Source organism: Postia placenta (assembly GCF_002117355.1).
Source record: "Postia placenta MAD-698-R-SB12 unplaced genomic scaffold POSPLAscaffold_1, whole genome shotgun sequence".
Lineage (NCBI taxonomy): Eukaryota > Fungi > Basidiomycota > Agaricomycetes > Polyporales > Adustoporiaceae > Rhodonia > Rhodonia placenta.
In genome coordinates this window covers 1,361,901-1,381,598 of record NW_020169832.1, presented here as the reverse complement: position 1 = coordinate 1,381,598, position 19,698 = coordinate 1,361,901, and the positions used below count along the sequence as shown (strand labels likewise).

Here is a 19,698-nt window from a genome sequence, read left to right as displayed (position 1 = left end):
GTTCAATGCTTGCAATTTCGACGTCCCGACTGAGGTATCACTGGCGCCACCTGATGCAGCTCTTCCACTTGAGATTGATGTCTTTGATGGCTGGGCTGGATTGGGACTAGGGACCGCATCTATGGATAGTGGTATGTCTCCGGTCATCATTCGTAGCCTCCTATTGATAACCAACCTCTGTAGAACGGGGTGTATCTATACCGTTATCCATGGCGGCAAACAGCCTCACCGGTTGCATATCTGGTGCTTCCATCCCCTCAAATGATCAACCCGAAGCTGGCGGCCCTGCTACTTCAACCGCTACCGTTTATTCTCGACCGCCGTCCGTTGAAGGTGCAAAATACTCACAGTCGTCTGTCGATGCCGCGCTAAACACAATTCCCGTATCGGATGTCTCTGTGCTAGCTGGTCTGGATACACTAGTGAAGCCCCTCGACCAAAGATTGGATGCACACGTCCAGGGGTGCCTACCATACGCAACGTCACCCGCATTTTCCCTTGTTCAAACTGCGCCATGTGCATCCCAGAATGTCGTGGCCTACTACGACGAGTTGTACCCTGCATGTGCCGCCGCGGATCCTTCTCTTCTCGTCGCAGATGAAACTGGCTCCACCAGCCCACCGCCGCCATTCACGGATATCATTGCGTTCCATACGCCAGGTGCTCAGCCACCGCGCTATACACTAATCGATCAGTTCCCAGAGTCGAGGCCTATCACTCCTCCGCCCCCATATATCCATTCGTCTCAACCGATCGCCCGCTCAAAACATCAGGAGGTGCCAGCACAGGAGAAAACGCGACACGCTGTCGTGCGATCGATATATCGGTGGAATCGTCCTTTCCAATGTCAGGGCGTTACTAGCGTCGTACCATCGCGATCCCAATGGTAACGGTGCGTCCCCATGGTCTGCACCTGATTTTGTGTTACACGGAGTTTGGACTGTGTCATGAATCTCGGTATCGTCACTTAGCTCCTCCTATCATTATCTGGCTTATATATGTACTCGTACCATGTTGATCGTCCTACTATTTTGCTGTCGATGCTCTGTCGCAATTTTGTTGTCTACCCATCTGCTTTGCGTAATTGTTTACCTCGTCTGTCACGTTTTCTTAGCTCTCGTACTGCTTTCGTCGCCTTATACCCCAGCATGTATTGCTAGATACCAAGCAACCTATTTTGACGCTATCTGTTTCGTAGCTTGTATCTTACACGTCAACTACTGCCAACTGGCTGTACTAAGAATCTGGACAGTCAGTCTCAATTGCTCTTGCTACAATCGCGCGCCATAATAGTCATTGAGTAGCTTCCACTCATCACGCCTCTAAACCGACTAGAGACAGCTATTTAGCACGGCAAGTAAGGTGCAAGGGAATATCATGAATTCAACAGGGTAAACACATGGGTAACTCAATATCTTTCACGCAATCACGTTGGTACACGGCTCGTGCTTTTCGTCAACTGTCTTTATTACAAAAACTTGGATGCCTGACAAAAGGCAGTGTCAGAGGTAGGGCATGCCGTGACGAGAGTATGGCGCTCACCAAACCCATGAGGCTACTCAAGCCACCGCTGTTACTGCCCCCCGTAGTTCCGCCACTAAATTTCGACTGCACGAGCATTTTCATAACCATCATTGCAGCGCTGTTGACCGCTTCCTGCTTTCCGCCAGACGCCGCACCGCCAGACGAGTCAAACAGCTTAGATGCCTCAGACATCGCAATGCTGATGAGGTCGGACGAGGAGCCCGAGCCGCCACCACCACCGCCCGAGGTGAACATCTTCATTGCCTGTATATTATGGGAAGTGTCAAACGCCGAACGCTGTGCACGGCATGGACACGAGAAAGTCTGACCTGCAGCGCCGCAGCGCCGCCCATGGAGCTGGCACTGAGGTTGCTCGCGTTGCCCTCTTGGTACGCCGCCTTGTGAGCGTCCTGGACGTGCTGCTCGTCGATCGGCTGGCTGTGCTCGCTCTATAACGCCGCAAAAGATTATCAGAACGTGCTAGCCATACGTTTCGAACGACTGACCGGGTGCTGTTGGACGTGCTGCAAAGCAGACGAGAAGAGGGACGGGTCACCACCACTCTGCTGGCTGGCGGTGTTCGCCACCTGCTCGTGGTTGACTGTCAAACAACAAGATCAGCGACTTTCTATTCCTCGCCCTTGGGTGCAGGACGTACGCTGCGGGTGTCCCTGGCCTTGCGGCTGACCCCCCGCGCCCACATGAGAAGGAGAGTTGTACTGCTGCCCGCCAGTCTGCGAGTACTGGTTGCCACCGCTTGGGTATGCAGGTGCGCCGCCCGGATGTTGGCTCGGGCCCCCATACTGGTTGCCGCCTCCAGGGTGCGGAACACCACCGCCGGAGTGCGGGGGACTGGCTTGCGGACGATCGCCAGCATAGTAATCCCCCGCCGCGCCCCGGTGGGGAGGGGCGCCGTACTGGTCGCCGGAGCTCGCGTACGGCGGCTCTCCCTCGGGGCGGCGTTGAGGTGCGCCATATTGGTCACCGCTAGCGTACGCGGAGTCACCCTCAGGGCGGCGGTGAGGCGCGCCGTACTGCTCTGCACCGCCATATTGTGGAGCCCCCTCAGGGCGGCTATGTGGAGCACCGTACTGGTCGCCAGCGCTAGTGTTCGACGGAACAGCCTCAGGCCGGCGTTGAGGGGCACCGTACTGGTCGCCACCGCCATATCGCGGCTCCCCCTCAGGGATGCGATGAGGGGCGCCGTACTCTCCACCCTCATTTTGGGGCCTGCGGCCTTCGCCGGAATACTGCGGCGCATCATATTGCGCGCGACCGCCCTCGTACGGCGGCCTGCGGCCTTCACCCTCATACTGAGGGGCGTCGTACTCAGCACGACCGCCTTCGTATGGCGGTCGCCCACCACTGTGAGGCGGCTCTCCGTACTCTGCGCGAGCGCCCTCGTGGGGTGGGCGGGCACCGCCATACGAAGGGGCGTCGTACTCCTGGCGACCGCCCTCATAAGGCGGACGTCCCCCGGCTTGGGGATACGGCGGCGCACCACCACCTCGACCCTCATATTCCTGCCCCTCAGCATGGTGATGGTGGTGGTGGGGCGGAGGAGCGCCATATTCGCCGCCGCCGCCCTCGTACGGGGGCCGGCCCTCTGCAGAGTACTCCGAGCCGCCGTATTCTTGACGGCGGCCCTCATAGTATTCTCCAGCTTCTCCCCGGCGACGAGGAGTGCCGGACTCTTCGTTGGCTTGAAGAGGGGATGTGAGCGGGGAGATCGATGGTGATCGGAATAGAAGAGGTTAATACGGCGTTAGACTTACACATGGTGTTAATGAAGTCCTGGATGCAATGGATCAGCTGCCATGATAATGCAGGCGAGGAGCGGGGAGATACATACCATGTTGTGGGCGTGCTGTTTGCTGTGTGGATGGTAGTTGGAAGGAGAAAGGATTTGATCTGGTAGCCGACGATACAGGTGATGGGAGAGTGTTTGGCACTGCCGCGCGTGGCTGCGGGGTTGCCCTGATATGGGCGTCTATCATGCTCCGAGATCTAAGGAAGCAGCCGTCCCAGAACGGCAAGTGCCGTTACTCATATTCAATGACTTGCATGGCTACCACATTGCAGAGGGCGGGTGCCGCGCTCTGCCGGGCGTCGGGCCCGGACTCGGCATGGACCCACTCTGCATTCAACGGGCCTGAGCCACTCTGACTTCCGTTTTCTGACACACATGTCCCTCTTATAAAAAGCCCCGCCGCACAGTATGGTGTGTGTGTTCCCCTCCTTTCCTCTCACATACACATGGCGTCCGCTACACCTGCTGATGCAGCTACTCTTCAACCGTTAGCCTCGTCAGTGTCAGAGCCTGCGTCCGAAGTCCTGGAAAAGTCGGTGAGAGTGCAGGATGAGGAGATTATCGACGCTCAACAGACTGTCATCGACACACGCTCCCTTCCATCCGAGAAGCAACCCGACGTAATAATAGTTGACTGGGATGGCCCTGATGATCCAGAGAACCCCCGCAAGTGCGTCAAACTGCTGCAATATTATGTAGAATGTGTGAGACTGAGACCTCATATGGTAGTTGGATATCGAAGAAGAAGTGGGCTGCAGCCATGACCGTTTCTGCTTTCGCCTTCATATCTCCAGTGTCTTCCTCCATGGTCGCTCCCGCTGCAGCACAAATAGCGGAAGAATTCAACATCACAAACAGTACGGAGATTGCGCTCACGATCTCGGTTTTCGTACTCGGATACGGTAAATCCCCCCTCACGTAACATGAAATACTAGGTGTATTGATTCGACGTATCTCCTCACAGCTTTCGGACCCCTGTTCCTTGGTCCACTCAGTGAGATCTACGGTCGCGCACCAATTTTACGAGGGGCCAACTTATGGTACACTTGTAAGTTTTTCCGTTGACACCCTCGATGGCGACTAATTTCTTTTACGTACAGTGTGGAATCTGGTGTGCGGCTTCGCAACGAATCGGGGCGAGTTGATTGCTTTCCGATTTTTGTCTGGGCTGGGTGGCAGCGCGGCTCTGGCCGTAAGTCCCGCCGTCCTCGCTGTCTTACCAAAACTGGCTGATCCGTATAAATTTAGACCGGCGGCGCTGTCCTCAGTGACATGTGGACGCCAGAGCAACGTGGTGAAGCCATCGCCATATACTCCCTCGCGCCCCTCTTGGGGCCGGCTATTGGTCCTGTAGCTGGTGGCTGGATTTCCCAGCTGTCGACTTGGCGATGGGTGTTCCGATCGACGAGCATTGCTGCATTCGTCATCCAGCTTTTCGGCATCGTGTATCTTCAAGAGAGTATGTCGTTAATCGCCGAGTCTCCTGCAGTCCATGCTGATTGTAGCCTCGTGTACAGCACTTGCCCCCGCTCTCTTGCAGAAGAAGGCAAAGGCAGTTCGGAAGCAATTGGACGAGGAAGGAGGCAGGTCATGTGAAGTGCGCATAGCGAATCAAACGAATAAATCGTAAGACAGGCGGCTCCAGATTCAGTGACTCATGTTGACAAGTCGGATCACAGGTGGGGTGAGATTATGCAGAAAGCCCTTGTCCGCCCATTCGTGCTTTTCGCCCAGGAGCCCATCATACAGCTGTTTGGACTCTACCTCGCTTTCGTTTATGGTACAATATACTGTAGGTCCATTATACGCAGTTGCCTTGCAATGCTCTGACGGGTCCTTATCACAGTGGTCTTCACCACACTCCCGGATATCTTCGCATACGTTTATCACGAGAAGGTCGGTATCGCTAGCTTGCACTATATTTCTTTGGGAATAGGTAGGTGTACACTGTCCTTGTATCTGGAACAACTGCTGACTTTGTGTGTGTAGGGTTGTATTCCGCGTCACAGATAAATGCACGTCTGCTTGACCGCGTCTATATCTATTTTAAGAATCGCAATGGTGGCATTGGAGAGCCGGAGTTCCGCCTGCGTGAGTTGTCATGGATGCTTTAGTCTGGTCGGCTCTTCTCTGACACATAGACCCAGCCACTGTCTTTCCAGGAACCCTTTTAGTACCCATCGGGTTGCTCATCTCAGGGTGGGCAGCGCAGGAGCACGTACACTGGATCGTTGTCGACATTGTATGTGATTTTGCACCTATTTCCGCGTCAGGCACCGATCTTGTGACCTTTGCAGGGCCTTGCGATCATCGGCGCCGGCATGATCTTGACATTCCAAGGCATGCAGACATACGTTATAGACGCATTTACAGTCTATGCGGCGTCAGGTCAGTCGCCTTTTACATGCCTGCGGGTGTGCTCTTATTGATATCCCGGCGCACACAGCTCTGGCGGCAGTGTCGTGCTTCCGCTCACTTGCCGGCTTCGGCTTTCCTCTTTTTGCTCCCGTCATGTACAACGCATTAGGGTACGGCAAAGGCAACACCATCCTTGCCGCCGTCTTCTTCGCCATCGGGCCTCCCTCGTGCGTTTATATCTTGCCTGCTAGTCGGAGGCTGCAGTTCGCTGACTGGACGACGTTAAAGCGTATTCTTATTCTGGAAATACGGCGCAAGGATTCGAGCGATGAGTCAGCGGGCAAAGAAAATGCAAATGCAGCTGCCTACCCAAGTACCTGGTGAAAAGCGCTAGGTTACTCTGCGCTGCATTACAAGCGACACCTCACTCGCTGGAATCACACCTCGCCTCATCGCCTTTTGGACACCTCATCATTTCTCGCTCAATACTATTACTTATAATATCGGAGTCTCGACATGATGTTCGCCATTTAACATGCCGCTTGGATGATATTACGAACACGATTACGATACCTCGCATACAAACTATCTTCTACCACACAGTTAATAAACTACATTGACCAGCTTGCGGGATGCACGCACATATATGACATAGTGCATTGGAGTGCAATTCTGAGTTGCGTTACACGATATAAAGAGGTTCTGGAATGAGCTCTCCATCACACAGTCGCGTCAAGCGCCGATATTGATGATGATGATGAATTCAAAGTTTATATGCCGCAACAAGTGAACGCTCTGGTGCTAAGCGCCGATATTGTGCAGCATTTGCAGCCGCGATCGGGTGACCGATCGCGTTTCGGCGTTTCGACTCTCAGTCTATCCCGCAACCAGCATTTAGAGCTACGTACTCATATTGCGCTCCAGCCGGTGCCATTTGCTTCACGATGCCCGCGTCGGATGGGTCGGAAAGTCTGGATACGCTTCCCGCGGAGCTTCTGCTCGACATCATCGAGTATTTCGGCGAGCAAGAGCACCTCCCGAAACGCGATCGCGTGGCCTTTGTGCTCTCGCTTGTCAACAGACGTCTACGTGCACTTACACTTCCCATCCTTGCACGCGAGATCTCCGTCCGCAGGAGCGAGGAGCTTGCTGATATCGCTCACTATTTTCTAGGACGCGGGAAGGAACGTGCGGCCTGTGTTCGGTCAGTGCATTTAATATCCTGGTCTCTTACGGCTACAGACGACTGAGCGAATCACTACATCAGGCGTATAAGAATAGGTAGTATCGACGGCGAGTGGCTGTATGAATTTCCCGTCGAGAGCTTCAAACCCATTGGCACTCGACTGCCATTCCCCCTACTTCGATCCTTCTCGTGTAGGGAGAATGTGTTCCGTCTGCAGGACATGGCCCTTCTCGAGGGACTCACGCATCTGAAGGAGCTTGCACTCGCGTGGTTTATCGAAGAGCGGCTCCCGGACCTCGCGCCCTTCCCAGAACTCGAGACTCTCCGCCTCTACATCCGCTGTCCGGCCGCGCACAACCTCAGCGTGATCTACTACTCCCCGGAATGCACCGTCTACAGGAACCTCACGACCCTGCACATACGCGACAACGACTTCGCCGACTGGCTAAGGTGCCGTCTGGACAGATTCGTGTTCCCCGCGCTGCGCGTACTCCATCTGCAGAACACCGCCACCCCAGTCTCCTGGATCTACGCGTTCATCCACAGGCACCCGACGCTACGATATGTGAACTTCTCCCTCCATCCAGACGTACACGAGCTCTTGTCGCTGGACGCGCTCATAAAGCTCATTGATGGAACAGGAACCTGGGGCCAGCTCGTGCAAGGTGAGGACGCGGGCGAGCGGGACCACGGCTTGCCAGACGAGTTGAATGTTAAGGGCCATGTAGACAAGGTGTTCCTCGACTGGAGGTCTGAGGCCCGCCGAGGCTATCCACTCATCATCTTCACAGCATTCGCCTTCTCGCGCGTCCCCCTTTCCCCGGACGCCACCAAGTGGGATCAGCCCGTCGGTTCTCCCGAGCCGCGTTATGCAGCCACGGAGATTGCACTGCCTATCCTCGACAGTGTTAGTTTCGACTTTCTTTTCCACGTCATCACCATCCAGCAATTCTTGGAGAGCATGCCGGAGAGATTTCCCCTCCTGGAAACGCTGCGCCTTCACCGCACTGGTGAAGACCTGGAGTTTCATTTTAATATCACGATGGTATGTGTACACCAATTTGCTTTCATTCAGCGCGAGGTTAAATATAGTGATCCTTGCGGTACCCAGGGAGACTGTGCGGAGGCGCTCAAGAAATGGAAGGCGCTGCGCCGGCTCTCCCTCCGCTGGGATCTCTCTCACCAAGACCAGTGGAGTCCAGACAAATGGGAAAATCCCGGACGTGCCGTACTCCTCGATATCGTCGAGCCGCCTGTGCACCGCTACGACGACGAAATGACCGTCGACTGGGAGCGCATGCCGCGGTTCGGCGTGCCGCACTGCTACGACGAGCTGCTCTCAAAATACCCAGGCATATTGGATCTCATCACGGACCAGATCCCGCCTGCGCTCCGGGAGACGTTCGGCGACGACTTCGACTTGGAGGCGAACGCGCAAGACCGGCGTGTCTTGATGAACGCGTGGGAGAGTCGCCACTCACAGCGGGTCGCCGCGGGGATGCGTCACCTGGCGAGCTCCTGCCCTATGCTGGAGCAGATCGAGTGGTACCCCGTCGGCAGCGCTCCGAATTATGACTGGGAGCAACCCGTACGGTGGTTGTGGGAGGTGCACCGCGAAAAGGAGAGCCAGGAGGTGAGGTCGGTGACGGGTGAGCTCACGTTCACAGGCTGTATGCAGGGCGACCCGCCTCCGTTCTACATCCTGGTTGGGGAGGAACTGAAGCGCGCTCTATCAGAGTGGCAGCGGGGTGTCTGGGGTTGAGATTTGCTAGTCATTTAGCATGGGTTCTTCTCGGTTGTCCTGGACTTGGACTACGCTCACGACTCACTAAACAAAGTGCAGCGGAATTTCGGAGTTAATATCCACTCTATCTCATGCTGTTGGATCTCACGTTGGCAAGTATCTCAGCACATGTAGCTTGGGTCATTAATGATTTGGCAGGTACAGTACATGCTATGATACAGCCTAGTCATACATATGGCTCCTCGAGGAATCTAGCTCAGCAATTGTATAGTATTAGACCTCGCCGACCTTGGTATTCTGGCCCGTGGTCGTTGCGGGGTATGGGTTGCCGACAACTTGGCTACCTGACTCGAATGGCGCAGTAGACGCGGGGACTTCGCTGGGTCTCGACGACGCAGCACTGTCATTCCAAGTAGCTGTACCACTCAGCATGGTCTTCGCCTTGTCGATATGCGGCTGGGCAACAGTCTGCGCGGATGCCAAGTACTCCTTGCCGGTTTGCAGGGCTGACGACGCAGTGGACTGAACGGTAGATGAGACGTTGCCTGCAGTCGTGTTATCGGAGGTTTGTGAACCGTTGAACAACGACTGCACAAGGCGAAGGCTCAGCAGTGTAGCGGCATTCGACAAGCTTGCACATACCTGAGCTGTTTGGTAAGCGCTGTTGGCCATTGACCGTGCCTGCTCGACTGCGCTTGAGGCCGTCGCCTTCGCGGACTCGACGTCGAACATGCCCTGCGTGGTAGCCTGGTCCATCTGTTGGCTGACGGCGCGTCCGGCTTCAAGCTCATTCACTGCGGACACGACTTGAGGCTCGGTTTGCTGCGACGGAGAATCACGATCAACCAGGATATCCACGCACAAATGTCGAAAGAACTGACTTGAGCTTCGGAGGCAGCCTGGCCAGCTGCGGTCTGGAGCTGCGAGGCGTTGCGGTTGACCTCGTTAGAAAGGGTATTAGTGGAAGCCTCTGCAGCGGCCCAGGCGGCGCTGGTTTCGAAACGGGCATCGCTCCTACAGGACTCTGGTCAGCATGATCAGCTTCATGATTTTGAACCATGCGACCTACCGGCCGGCGGGGGCTGGGGGGGTTGGAACGGCGGAGGAGTCTGTGCGGGTGGACATGGTAATTTCGATCAAAGGGTGTTTAAGATGGTATGTGGTGTTGAGGCAGAATCGGTTGAAGGACAAAGGGCAGTCGAACCCGTTATATAATGCGCGGCGCCGAGCAGGATTGGCGCGGATGGCGTCGGTGGGATCCTGTTGGTGGGGCGGGTTTGTGCGACGTCATCCCGTGTCAAGCCATGACGTCACGCGTCAAATTCGTGTCAACTGCGCAATCTATGCATGGTATATTCCACGCTGCAGCTATATCTTATGCCATCGTCCGTTGCTACATACAACACCGCGCACCAGCGAGCACATATAATCAAAGAATAGATAACCCGAATGAAAACAGCCGCGAGCGGGTATGAAGACATGCTGTGTGCCAACGCCAGGTATCTTGGAAAGCTAGAAGCTGTACGTATGCGTGTGGAAGGCAGAGATCATGGCCGGACGACAATTGGAAGGAAGTAGAGACATAGAAGCTCCAGGGAGTGATTCAGTCAAAAAGGGACGTACATGCTTTTGGGTGAGAGAAAAGGAAACGGAGATATACATACGAAAGATAAAAAGCTCAAAACTTCCCATATAGCTATTCAGTGGAAGCGGGAGCGCTATTGCTCTGGCTGCACCTGCCTGCGCTCGTCCTCCTCGAATGAGCCCATCCGCAGGAAGCGCGCAAGCACTTCCTCAGAGTCACGTTTGAACACGTCAACGCCCCGCGCAGGGTCCCACACACGTCCACCTCTGCGCACGATGCCCATGAGAGGCGTGCTCTCCGGCGTGATTTTCGGTGTAGCGAGAGGTCCCTGGGTCGACGGCGACGAAGTGAGCGCAGTATCGTTCGAGGACGAGCGAGCGAGGGGCGGCGAGAACGGAGACGAAAGCCTGGAGAGCTTCGGCGACGGCGTGCTCTGCGGCGGCGTCGAGAAGAGCCCGGTCACGGGGGACGCGGGCTTGCTCGGTGGTGTGCCGAGTGGCGACGTTTTGCGCGGCGAGCCGAACTGCTGAGATGCGATTGAGAGCCTGCGCGGCGTCGACCCCTTCGGAGGGGATGTTGCCTTGGGTGGTGTGTCCATTTTCGGAGGAGAGGGCGATTTGGTCGCAACAGAGATTCTCGGAGGCGCAGAAGCCCTGGCAGGACTCATTATGTGCGGAGGGGACGAGACCTTTGGAGGGGTCGTCACCTTCGGCGGAGAGTAGGTACGCGGGGAACCGAGCACCTGGGGCGAGCGCAGACCAGTCGGAGAACCGGAAGGGGGGAAGGGGAAATGTTGCTTTAAGGCATGGGACACGACAGGCGTCGCGACGCCCATTTGGTCGGCGGCGTCCATCCTGTACTCGCGCACAGGTGCGGGCGGGAGCGCGGACGGGAGCAGCATCGTTGGCATGGAAGGGCTCGACGCCGCGTCGCGGCGCACCACAAGCCCTCCGCCACCCTTCGCGGGCTTCGAGTCCTTCGCCTTCGCCGCCCCCGCATCCAGCTGCACGAAGGTGTTCACCTGCACGCCCTGGCTGCGCGTCTCGACAATGATTGTCTGCACACCCCGTGCGCGGTACTTCTTCCCCTTCCCGGCGCTCCCGGCGGACCCCGCACTCCCCGCACGCGACCGCTTCGGCGTGCTCCCGCTCCCACTCGCACTCGTGCTCGCACTGCCCCGTGTCCCGCTTCCTTCTTCGCGCTTGTCCAGCCCGTCCAAACTATCATCGTCGTCGCCCTCGTCCTCGTCATCCCCATCCATACTGCTCGCGTCCTGCTTCGCGCGCACCGCCGCCTCGCGCTCGCGCTCCCAGCGCTTCCACCCCTCGTCGTCGTTCCACGGCGCACGGCGCCCTGGCGATGCCGCGCTCCCAGAACTGTGCGGGTGGTGCGGGTGGTGTCCGTGGAAGAACGGAAACTGGTGCTGGTGCGGCCGCACGAGGCGCGACGCGTACCGCTGGATGCTGGGCACTGTGTCCCACGCGTTCGCGTAGGCCAGGTTGCCCGGCAAGCCGAGGGGTGGGGCGGCCGTGTGCATATGCAGCACGGAACTGCTGCCGAAGGGCGCGTCCGACATGTCGGTATTGTCTGCCTGTTGCTCTTGCTCCTGCCCTGGAGGTGGGGTCGCGGGCTTCGGCACTTCATCCTCGATGTACTTGACTACAGGCGGGGGCGAGTCGGACGCGGGGAACACGCGCCTCGGGACATGCCTCGGCTTCTCCTCCCACGGAAACACTGCGTGCACTTTACTCCTGTCCGGCGTCGGCTGTTCAGGCGGCGTGCCGCGCCCGCCGTGTTGCGGAAGGTGCCCGATGACATTCGCGTATTGGCCTTGGCGCACGAGGTGTTCCGGTATATGCGTGGGCGGAGGGGGGTTAAAGAACGCGTCCGAGTGCGGGGCGGGTACGTGCAACGGGTGAGGCGGGAAGGACTGGTGCGTCGCGTCATGGTACTGCGAGGGTGCCTGGTCCCACACGTTCGGGAAGTAGGTGTCTGTGGGGAAGGCAAAGGCAGAAGGGGGGTTGTTCGGTGGCGGCTCGATCGCAGGGTTCCAGGAGAGCTTGGGCGGAGATGGGGGGCGAGGGGGCGAGTGATGGTGGTGATGGTGATGGTGATGGTGCTGCCGTTGAGGAGAGTGCGTGGAGGGGGAGTGAGAAGGAGAATGCTGTTGTGGTTGGCTAGACCGGTGCTGGCTATGCGAGTGGTCGGGGTGAGAGTGGGTGTGGTGTTGTTGCTGCTGTCCATGATGCGGTGGTGCATGCGACGGTGAATGCGGCGGTGAGCGTGATTCTCCTTGGGGGAACGCATGCTGTGACTGGTCGTGTTGATGATGCCGGTGGTGCTGACCAGGATCATGGTACGGCTGCCCTTGCTGCTGTTGATCATGATAGCTGGATTGAGCGGGCGCTTGCGGAGGGAAATATGGTGTCGGTGGCAATGATAGACCACGGTGGTATGGCGCGGGCGGGAGCTCATTTGGCCCAGGCGTCGGCAGCGTCTCCATTCTCCATTCGCCCTTCTCCAGCGGCTTATACTCCTCCTGCCTAGGTGTCAAGTCCCGATCGCCCTCATGGCTGTGGTCGCCCCCCGTCTCCGACTCTTGTGTCTCAGGCTCATGTGGAGGCTCACGCTTGGGCCGCATCAAATCCACTCTGCCCTCCAGCGGCATCGAGTGGTACTCGCCCTCCTTCGGTCTTTGCTCCGTCTCGGACACGGACCCGCCGAAGCGGCTCATCCCCTCCACAGCAATGCGGCGCAGGTCCTCTAGGCCAAGCACGCCTCCGGGCGGTGCAACCGTCCCCGCTGCCTCGAGTGGTGGGAGCTCCGCTCCGAGGTCGCTGCCGCCATCCCACACCGACGCGTATCGCCGCACCTCAAACTCCGCGCGCGCAGTCGGCGCGTCTGAGCGGTAATGCCGATCATACACGTCGTACCAGCGGTCGACGAGCGAGTCAAAGTCGTACGCCTGTGTACGCGGCGCCTCGTCCTTGCCAAGAGCCAGCGCCGCGGAGGCGCCCGCGCCGGCGTTCTTGGTACCAGGCGCACGAAAAGGAATCGAGGACCACGGCTTGTGAGGCCCAATGAAGTGGATAGCCGATATTTGCGAGCCGAAGCGTTCATATGCCGGGGCGTAACTGAAGACCCGTACGTCAGTACCGGTACAGAGCGGTCAGCAGACGGTCAGGTGCCCGCTGCAGCGGGGGTCAATGGCTCACGTGTATGCAGCAGTTGGGGTTGTGTTATACGTAAAGCTGAGCCTGTGCCAGTCGCCGCCGCGCCACTCGTTGAGGAGGCCCTGGTCACCGCCGTCCCAAGTGCCCTTCGTGAGAAGGAGGCTCGTGAGGTCGCTAAACTTGTCCTGGCCGGGCGTCAGCACGAGCACGCCGGAGTTGAAAATATCAGGCCATCCAACGTCAGGTACGGCGGCAAATTCATGCGGAATAGTGAAGAGATGTGAAAGAGGGCGAATGGGCAGGACGTCTGCGTCGAGGAATATTATCTTGGTATACTGCGTCAACCGGAATACATGTAATTTTGTGAGGACGTGAGTAAGATCCGGACGGCCTGGCAAAAGGGTTTAAATGATCAGCACGTTATGATAAGAACATAGGCAGACAGGCAGGATCTGGGGGTCATTAGTTGCAACCATTGCTATCGCAATGAACGCGTCAAGGCTCGGTATGTACCTGGCCGGCGCATGGGGGAATAGATTACTCGCAAGGTCCGGGGGGTATTCTGAAGGGGGCGCACGTCGAATTGCTCATTCGGCGCCTTTATCCAATACAGTCTGCAATTTTTGACTGGGGACTCACCGAGCAGCTGCAGACCTTTCTCGTCCTCCTGCTCTATGAGCTCAACGCCGACGACAACGTCGAATGCCCTGCGAAGGAGTTTAATGGTTGAGACATCGACGGCCTCGGGCGTGACGATACAGAGGGTCTGGAAGTCGACCTCGGGAGGCGTCGGGGGTGTGGGGTGCAGGTCCTTGAGGGCGGCGGCGAGGGCGAGGGCGCCGGGAAGATAGTGGTCGGAGGTGACGAGGGAAACAAAGGCGTAAGGAGCGGGCATGGCGCTGCGAGCGCAGGCGTCGGGGGACGCGTCAGAAAGCGAACACGGAGGATCGAGGACAAGCGACGGGCGCCTACGCGTAGGTCCAGGAGATTGAGGAAGCGCCGGCGGGTTCTTTCCTTCCCCGCGTTCGACAGCGTCCTTACGTCTATTGCCTCCGCCATCTAGACGCCCTGCCCCAGTCTCTGCACGTGGGAGACTCTCTCTTTCCCCGCAACCCGGCGGTCCCGCTTGCTATGCGATGCGTTGCTGCTTGCTGTCGGGCAACGACCAACAGCGTTTTCACGGGACCGCTCCAGCTCCAGCTCCAGCGACCGCGCTACCGCCGCACCGTCATGGTGTCAATGCGCGCCTGGAGTCCGCGAATTACTGCATCAGGAAAGAGACGCGTACGGCGATCGTGACAATGTGAAATCAGAGTCGCAATTGGCACCCGGTGTATATCTAGACACAGAACGACGCAGACACACGCACACTATACGTAATACTCACGAAAATTTCCTTCCACCGAGAAATGGCTCTGTGATCTTCACAGATGGTGGCGTACATGAAAGAGTATTCCTAGTGCCTCCGAGGGAAGGCCGAGCAGCTTGTTGAAAATAGTCGAGTCGCGAATGGCGGTAAGGCGTAGTTGCAGGACCAATGGAGGACATTGCGCGGCAAAGCCGCGGCAGCCACTCAGCATCACATCACACCTTCTGATGACAAAACTACTTGATATATTTTGAATGCTCTGTGTGAACAGGAACATATGGGTGCCCAGTACCAACAAGCCCAGCCACTGCCAGAACGAAAGAGCTATCGCTAGCAAGTATGAGGAAAAGGCACCGTGCAAAGCTGCCGAGCGAGTCTAATAGGGACGGCGAATGTGAGGCCGGAGAAGGTGCCCACCGCAGATCCACCAAAGACGGTTTGTATATTGGCTACGCATATCGCGTTCTTGTGTTGTCAAGTTGCGCGAGTGCCAAGCGCCATGCAGAGACGATAGGACGTGTATCCATCACGGACGCCAGGCTGAACGTAACGCGCGTGGTCAAATTGGAGTGGAGATCACGTGGGACTGGCCGGCCGACGAATGACGACAGGCGGAGAACGAGTGTCTTGCATCGGCGTCCGCTGTGCTGAGCTCAGGATGCATCCTCGCTAGACCTAGACTCTCTTCTCCCCATGGCCCTCCGTCTCTCTGTCCTCCCGCTAGGCCTCAGACACGCCGTCTTCGCCTCCGCTCGCCCTCCCGGTTTCTCCCATTGGCATACTGCCTCCTCGCTTTCTCGTCTCGCTCTCCGCACACGGCCCGCGACGCGGCCATTCTCGACTCAATTCTTTACACGCGCCCCAGGTCCCATTCCGTTCCTCGGCAGAAACCTCTACTGGCTCGTTCCCGTCGCTGGCGGTCTTGCGTTCTACGCTTCGCCCGGCGCTCCCTCTCAGCTTCTCCCTGCCATCTTCGCTTCCCCGACCCTCATTCCATGTCCCGCGCCATGTCCCTCAACCGCAGACATCTCACCGACCATCCTCTCGCCCGCTGAGCCTGCCGACACCCGCATCATTGTGCGCATATGCGTGTTCTTGAACGACTATGTCTGGGAGCCCGTCCTTACCACCAGGCGATTCATCTATCTGGTCTGGCTCTTCTTTCCGGTGCTTTTCACTGCACCCATGCTGCTCGTTGGTAGGCCCGAGGACAGGCTGCATGGGGACAAGTGGGGCGCCGTCTGGTGGTACGGCTATTTGACGAGCCAGATGCAAAAAGCGGGGCCTACGTTTATCAAGGTGTGTGTGTCCTTTACCGCTTCAGGCGCTTAACCCCGTGCGTCGCGCACGAACGGCTCACAGATACGCCCATAGCTAGCCCAGTGGGCGGCGTCTCGTGCAGACCTATTCCCCTCCTTGCTGTGTGAACGCTTAGGCGCACTCCATTCGCGAGGCAGGCCTCATCCGTTTTCGCATACCAAGCGCCTCATCGAGCATGTCTTCCAAAGGCCCTTTGACGAGGTCTTTGAGGAATTCGACGACACGCCGATCGGCACCGGCGCAATAGCCCAGGTACGCATCTGTCGCCCGCGCTCCTCACGCAAGTCTGACCTGTACATATACAGGTCTACAAAGGCACGCTCAAGAAGGACCTCATCCCGCCCTCGCACCTCTTGCCAAAGCGCCCACGCAAGAACGTCCTTCCACCCTCGCTCACATCCGAGCCGCTCCCCTCCGTGCCCTCCGCAGCGGTGCCATCAAGGTGCTGCACCCGCACGTGTCGAAGCTGATCCGGCGCGACCTCGCGATCATGGACTTCTTTGCGCGTGCGCTGACGCTGCTGCCAGCATGGAATGGCTCTCGCTCCCCGAGGAGGTCGCGGTGTTTGGCCGCATGATGCACGAGCAGCTCGACCTGCGCGTGGAGGCGAGGAACCTGGAGGCGTTTGAGCAGAACTTTGCGGGGAGGAAGCTGCCCGTGACGTTCCCTCGCCCGCTGACGGTGTGGACGAGCAAGGAAATCCTGGTGGAAGAATACCAAAACGCGCTGTCGCTGGAGTTGTTTCTGAAGAATGGTGGTGGTCCGTACAATGACCTGTTGGCAGAGGTCGGGCTGGATACGTTCTTGGTGAGTATCGCTGCTGGAAGGGGAGAAGTCTTGCTGATGAATGATGCAGAACATGTTGCTACTGGACAACTTTGTTCACTCAGACTTGCACCCAGGCAATATCATGATCAAATTCACGAAACCTACCACACTGTCCCTTAGGAACACTGCAGCATCCGCGCTACACAGGCCCGCAGAGGCAATTCCTCCATCAGAGCGATCCTCTGACCACGTCGTCGACCACCTCCGCACACTCATTGACGACCCGCCAGCATGGCGCGCCGAGCTCACGTCCCTCGACGCCGCGGGCTACGTCCCCGAGATCGTCTTTGTCGACGCGGGGCTCGTGACGACGCTGAACGACAAGAACCGCACGAACTTCCTCGACCTGTTCCGCGCGGTCGCCGAGTTCGACGGGTACCGCGCGGGGACGCTGATGGTGGAGCGCTGCCGCACGCCGCAGCTCGCGGTGGACGCGGAGACGTTCGCGCTGCGCATGCAGCACATCGTGTTGAACGTGAAGCGCAAGACGTTCTCGCTCGGGCAGATCAAGATCTCGGACATCCTCACGGCGGTGCTGCGCGCGGTGCGCCAGCACCACGTCAAGATGGAGGCGGACTTTGTGAACACGGTGATTTCGATCCTGCTGCTGGAGGGCATCGGGCGCCAGCTGGACCCCGGGCTCGACCTGTTCAAGAGCGCGCTGCCGACGGCGTCGCATTGGGTGTTGCACTGATGGCTGATGGTGATCGTGTGCGTGTGCTCGCGCGCCTGCAGCTGATCGCTTGTTTTTCCAGACTGTGATGTTGGCCACGGTCTCGTGAGCGTGCACGAAGAGACCGAGTGGAATTGAGGAGATAGGGCAAGGGAAGGGGAATAGAGAGCAGTGGGGGGTGGGGAATAGAGGGCAGTGGGGGTGGGGAATAGAGGGCGGTGAGTAAGGGGGGTAATGGGACTTGGGGTAGCAGAGTCGTACAAGGTAGACCAATACTGTAGTTGCAACCAAATATATTTCAGTCTCACTGCCACATATACAGTCTCGTCCGGTAACGCCCCCGCTGCTCCACCCATCTCTCTCCTCGCCCGCAATCGTCCCGCCACCAGCAGAGTCCATCCCGCGTGCGTGCGCATCTCTGATGCACAGCGTCGTCGGGACACCCCGGTCAGCATGCTCCGCGCATCGCATAAGCACGCGCTGCCCCCAGTCAGCACAGAATGACCGAGTCCAGCGCTGCGCGTCGGGGCGAAGACGCTGCACCGCAACATCCCAGCCAGACCGGCTAGCAAGCGCGCAGGCGCCGCCACAGCGTATGCTGACCGGGCGCGCATTGCCACTGTGCGCGTTCGCGCTCGCGCTCATGCCTGCAAAGCCAGTCAGCATTCCACGCGTGAACACCCGCACGCTGTGCCTGGCCAGCTCGCCGCCTCCAACTGTCTCTGCGCGATTGCGCCCGCTCTGGCTTGCAGCCCGCCCAACGCGTCCAGCGAGCCACTTTTGTTCGCGTGCGCTTGTTAATTCACTTCTGTAGCCCGCCCGATGCTCTGTTCTCCGCTGCCACCTACGCCCCAAGGCCAGCGCTCAATCGTCAGTACGACCGCAAAAAAGTGATCCGAAACTTACTATAGCGCCCCAGCTGACAGCATAGCCACGCCGCCCGATCCTCCCATGTCCAATCGCTGCCAGCACCGCTGGTCACGACAATGGCCCGCATTTTGTGTGCCTGTCAATTGCCCGAGCGCACCCGGTCCCATAACTGGCCAAGGTAAGCCTGACCAAATCTCTCAGTATTTATCCTGCCGCACTCTGCGCTATTCCAATTCACCTTGCCGAACACGATATGGTCGATGCACTGCACTGCGCTCACGTTGTGTGCTGTCCGCTCTGACCACACAGTGCCCAGCTACCGCTGTACACACGTGACCCACTGTGAATGATCGTCAGCGCACCGGTCAGCAAATAGATGCAGAATGCACTTATCATGTAAATCAGCCCCTAGTGACATCCCGTGGTCACTGTCGAGCATCCTGCCGAAGCAGAAGCTGAACCCATCTCTGCCTGCAGCTGTATGCTTCATGCCATGTGCCCCGTTCACCAATGGCTGTAGACCGAGCACGCCAGGTCCCTGTCGGCATTGTGCCATCTGATGCCTGCACTGCAAGTGTTCGCGGCACGACCTCGTCACTGTCGCCCACTTGGAGGTCTGCGAGTGTGGTGCACTCCAGGTCTTGCCTCTTGCACCGAATGTTTGACCCAGGCAGAGCTGCAGATTGATGACAGTGGGCCAAGTGGCAATGTGAATATAGACTCCGTAACTGTCGTAAACAGTGCCCATCAGCGCCGCAGATGGCAAAACAAGACACTGTGCACTCACCGCGCACTCGAGAGTGATGGCGGGTCCGCCAAGGGCCTCTGCACTGTTCATCAATGTGAAGCTGAGCACCTCGCACACCCAGGTATGCTGTCATCCGAGTCTTTGCGGCTGCACACCCAGATGTTGCTCGTGATCGTGAGGGGCTCGCTGTGTGAGATTGCGCTGAGGTCCTGTCTCTCGTTGTGATTGTTTTGCTACCTAGGATGCTGACAGTGAGCATGTGTAGTGATCCATTTTGTTGCCCGTACACACCACTCTCGTGGCAAGCACTGACCTTTCAGGTGAGTAGTCTCGACGTGTTGACAGAAAGTTAACACAGTGGTAAAAGCGGAGTAACGGGAAAATCATCAAAATAACATCATGCATCAGTTATATATAGTCTCAGAAAAACAGCGCAGGTGGAAGCTCTGATGCCGCACCCATATCTGATTCTCATACGTAAGTTGATGCCCTTTCTGGGAACATAACTAT

At 57.7% G+C, this 19,698-nt stretch overlaps 7 protein-coding genes across 7 annotated transcripts; 4 read left to right on the top strand and 3 right to left on the bottom strand.

The window, feature by feature from the left end:
• Window positions 1–245: 245 nt before the first annotated feature.
• Window positions 246–1,190, top strand: POSPLADRAFT_1037917 (hypothetical protein; the record flags this gene model as incomplete). Its single annotated transcript, XM_024477292.1, has 2 exons — window positions 246–333; window positions 406–1,190. A coding segment is annotated over one exon (429 nt), but the record flags the coding sequence as incomplete, so codon positions are not given.
• Window positions 1,191–1,344: 154 nt separating this feature from the next.
• POSPLADRAFT_1175998 (hypothetical protein) lies at window positions 1,345–3,405 on the bottom strand. The gene is made up of 7 exons (XM_024488388.1): window positions 3,377–3,405; window positions 3,300–3,318; window positions 2,183–3,226; window positions 2,031–2,125; window positions 1,854–1,973; window positions 1,543–1,788; window positions 1,345–1,486 (listed from the first exon to the last, which is right to left on the bottom strand). The coding sequence occupies exons 1-7, from the start codon at window positions 3,377–3,379 to the stop codon at window positions 1,469–1,471; spliced, it is 1,545 nt and encodes a 514-aa protein (XP_024344038.1). The 5' UTR covers window positions 3,380–3,405; the 3' UTR covers window positions 1,345–1,468.
• Window positions 3,406–3,780: 375 nt separating this feature from the next.
• On the top strand, window positions 3,781–6,086 carry POSPLADRAFT_1127181 (hypothetical protein; the record flags this gene model as incomplete). The annotated part of the gene is made up of 13 exons (XM_024483591.1): window positions 3,781–4,004; window positions 4,064–4,236; window positions 4,299–4,382; window positions 4,435–4,526; window positions 4,583–4,793; window positions 4,852–4,926; window positions 4,980–5,126; window positions 5,181–5,270; window positions 5,324–5,425; window positions 5,482–5,576; window positions 5,632–5,722; window positions 5,781–5,919; window positions 5,981–6,086. The coding sequence occupies 13 exons, from the start codon at window positions 3,781–3,783 to the stop codon at window positions 6,084–6,086; spliced, it is 1,629 nt and encodes a 542-aa protein (XP_024344037.1).
• A 550-nt stretch (window positions 6,087–6,636) lies between these two features.
• On the top strand, window positions 6,637–8,640 carry POSPLADRAFT_1030361 (hypothetical protein; the record flags this gene model as incomplete). The annotated part of the gene is made up of 3 exons (XM_024476723.1): window positions 6,637–6,896; window positions 7,074–7,923; window positions 7,954–8,640. The coding sequence occupies 3 exons, from the start codon at window positions 6,637–6,639 to the stop codon at window positions 8,638–8,640; spliced, it is 1,797 nt and encodes a 598-aa protein (XP_024344036.1).
• Window positions 8,641–8,895: 255 nt separating this feature from the next.
• Window positions 8,896–9,747, bottom strand: POSPLADRAFT_1051392 (hypothetical protein; the record flags this gene model as incomplete). The annotated part of the gene is made up of 4 exons (XM_024480159.1): window positions 8,896–9,210; window positions 9,265–9,444; window positions 9,504–9,636; window positions 9,692–9,747. The coding sequence occupies 4 exons, from the start codon at window positions 9,745–9,747 to the stop codon at window positions 8,896–8,898; spliced, it is 684 nt and encodes a 227-aa protein (XP_024344035.1).
• Window positions 9,748–10,340: 593 nt separating this feature from the next.
• Window positions 10,341–14,275, bottom strand: POSPLADRAFT_1128851 (glycosyltransferase family 8 protein; the record flags this gene model as incomplete). The annotated part of the gene is made up of 6 exons (XM_024483782.1): window positions 10,341–10,640; window positions 10,914–12,515; window positions 12,568–12,569; window positions 12,653–13,341; window positions 13,423–13,771; window positions 14,020–14,275. The coding sequence occupies 6 exons, from the start codon at window positions 14,273–14,275 to the stop codon at window positions 10,341–10,343; spliced, it is 3,198 nt and encodes a 1,065-aa protein (XP_024344034.1).
• A 1,167-nt stretch (window positions 14,276–15,442) lies between these two features.
• Window positions 15,443–17,591, top strand: POSPLADRAFT_1051390 (hypothetical protein; the record flags this gene model as incomplete). Its single annotated transcript, XM_024480158.1, has 5 exons — window positions 15,443–16,048; window positions 16,124–16,321; window positions 16,375–16,511; window positions 16,597–16,876; window positions 16,926–17,591. 5 exons carry the CDS (start codon window positions 15,443–15,445, stop codon window positions 17,589–17,591), a joined length of 1,887 nt encoding a protein of 628 aa, XP_024344033.1.
• Between the last annotated feature and the right edge of the window lie 2,107 nt (window positions 17,592–19,698).

What these genes read in the sequence shown, in the direction of transcription:
- POSPLADRAFT_1175998 (XM_024488388.1), bottom strand. An exon ending in AGGCCAGGGACACCCGCAGC is followed by an intron (nt 2,126 to 2,182) that starts GTACGTCCTGCA and finishes GTTGTTTGACAG; the next exon opens with TCAACCACGAGCAGGTGGCG. An exon ending in GCGGCGCTGCGGCGCTGCAG is followed by an intron (nt 1,789 to 1,853) that starts GTCAGACTTTCT and finishes CATAATATACAG; the next exon opens with GCAATGAAGATGTTCACCTC.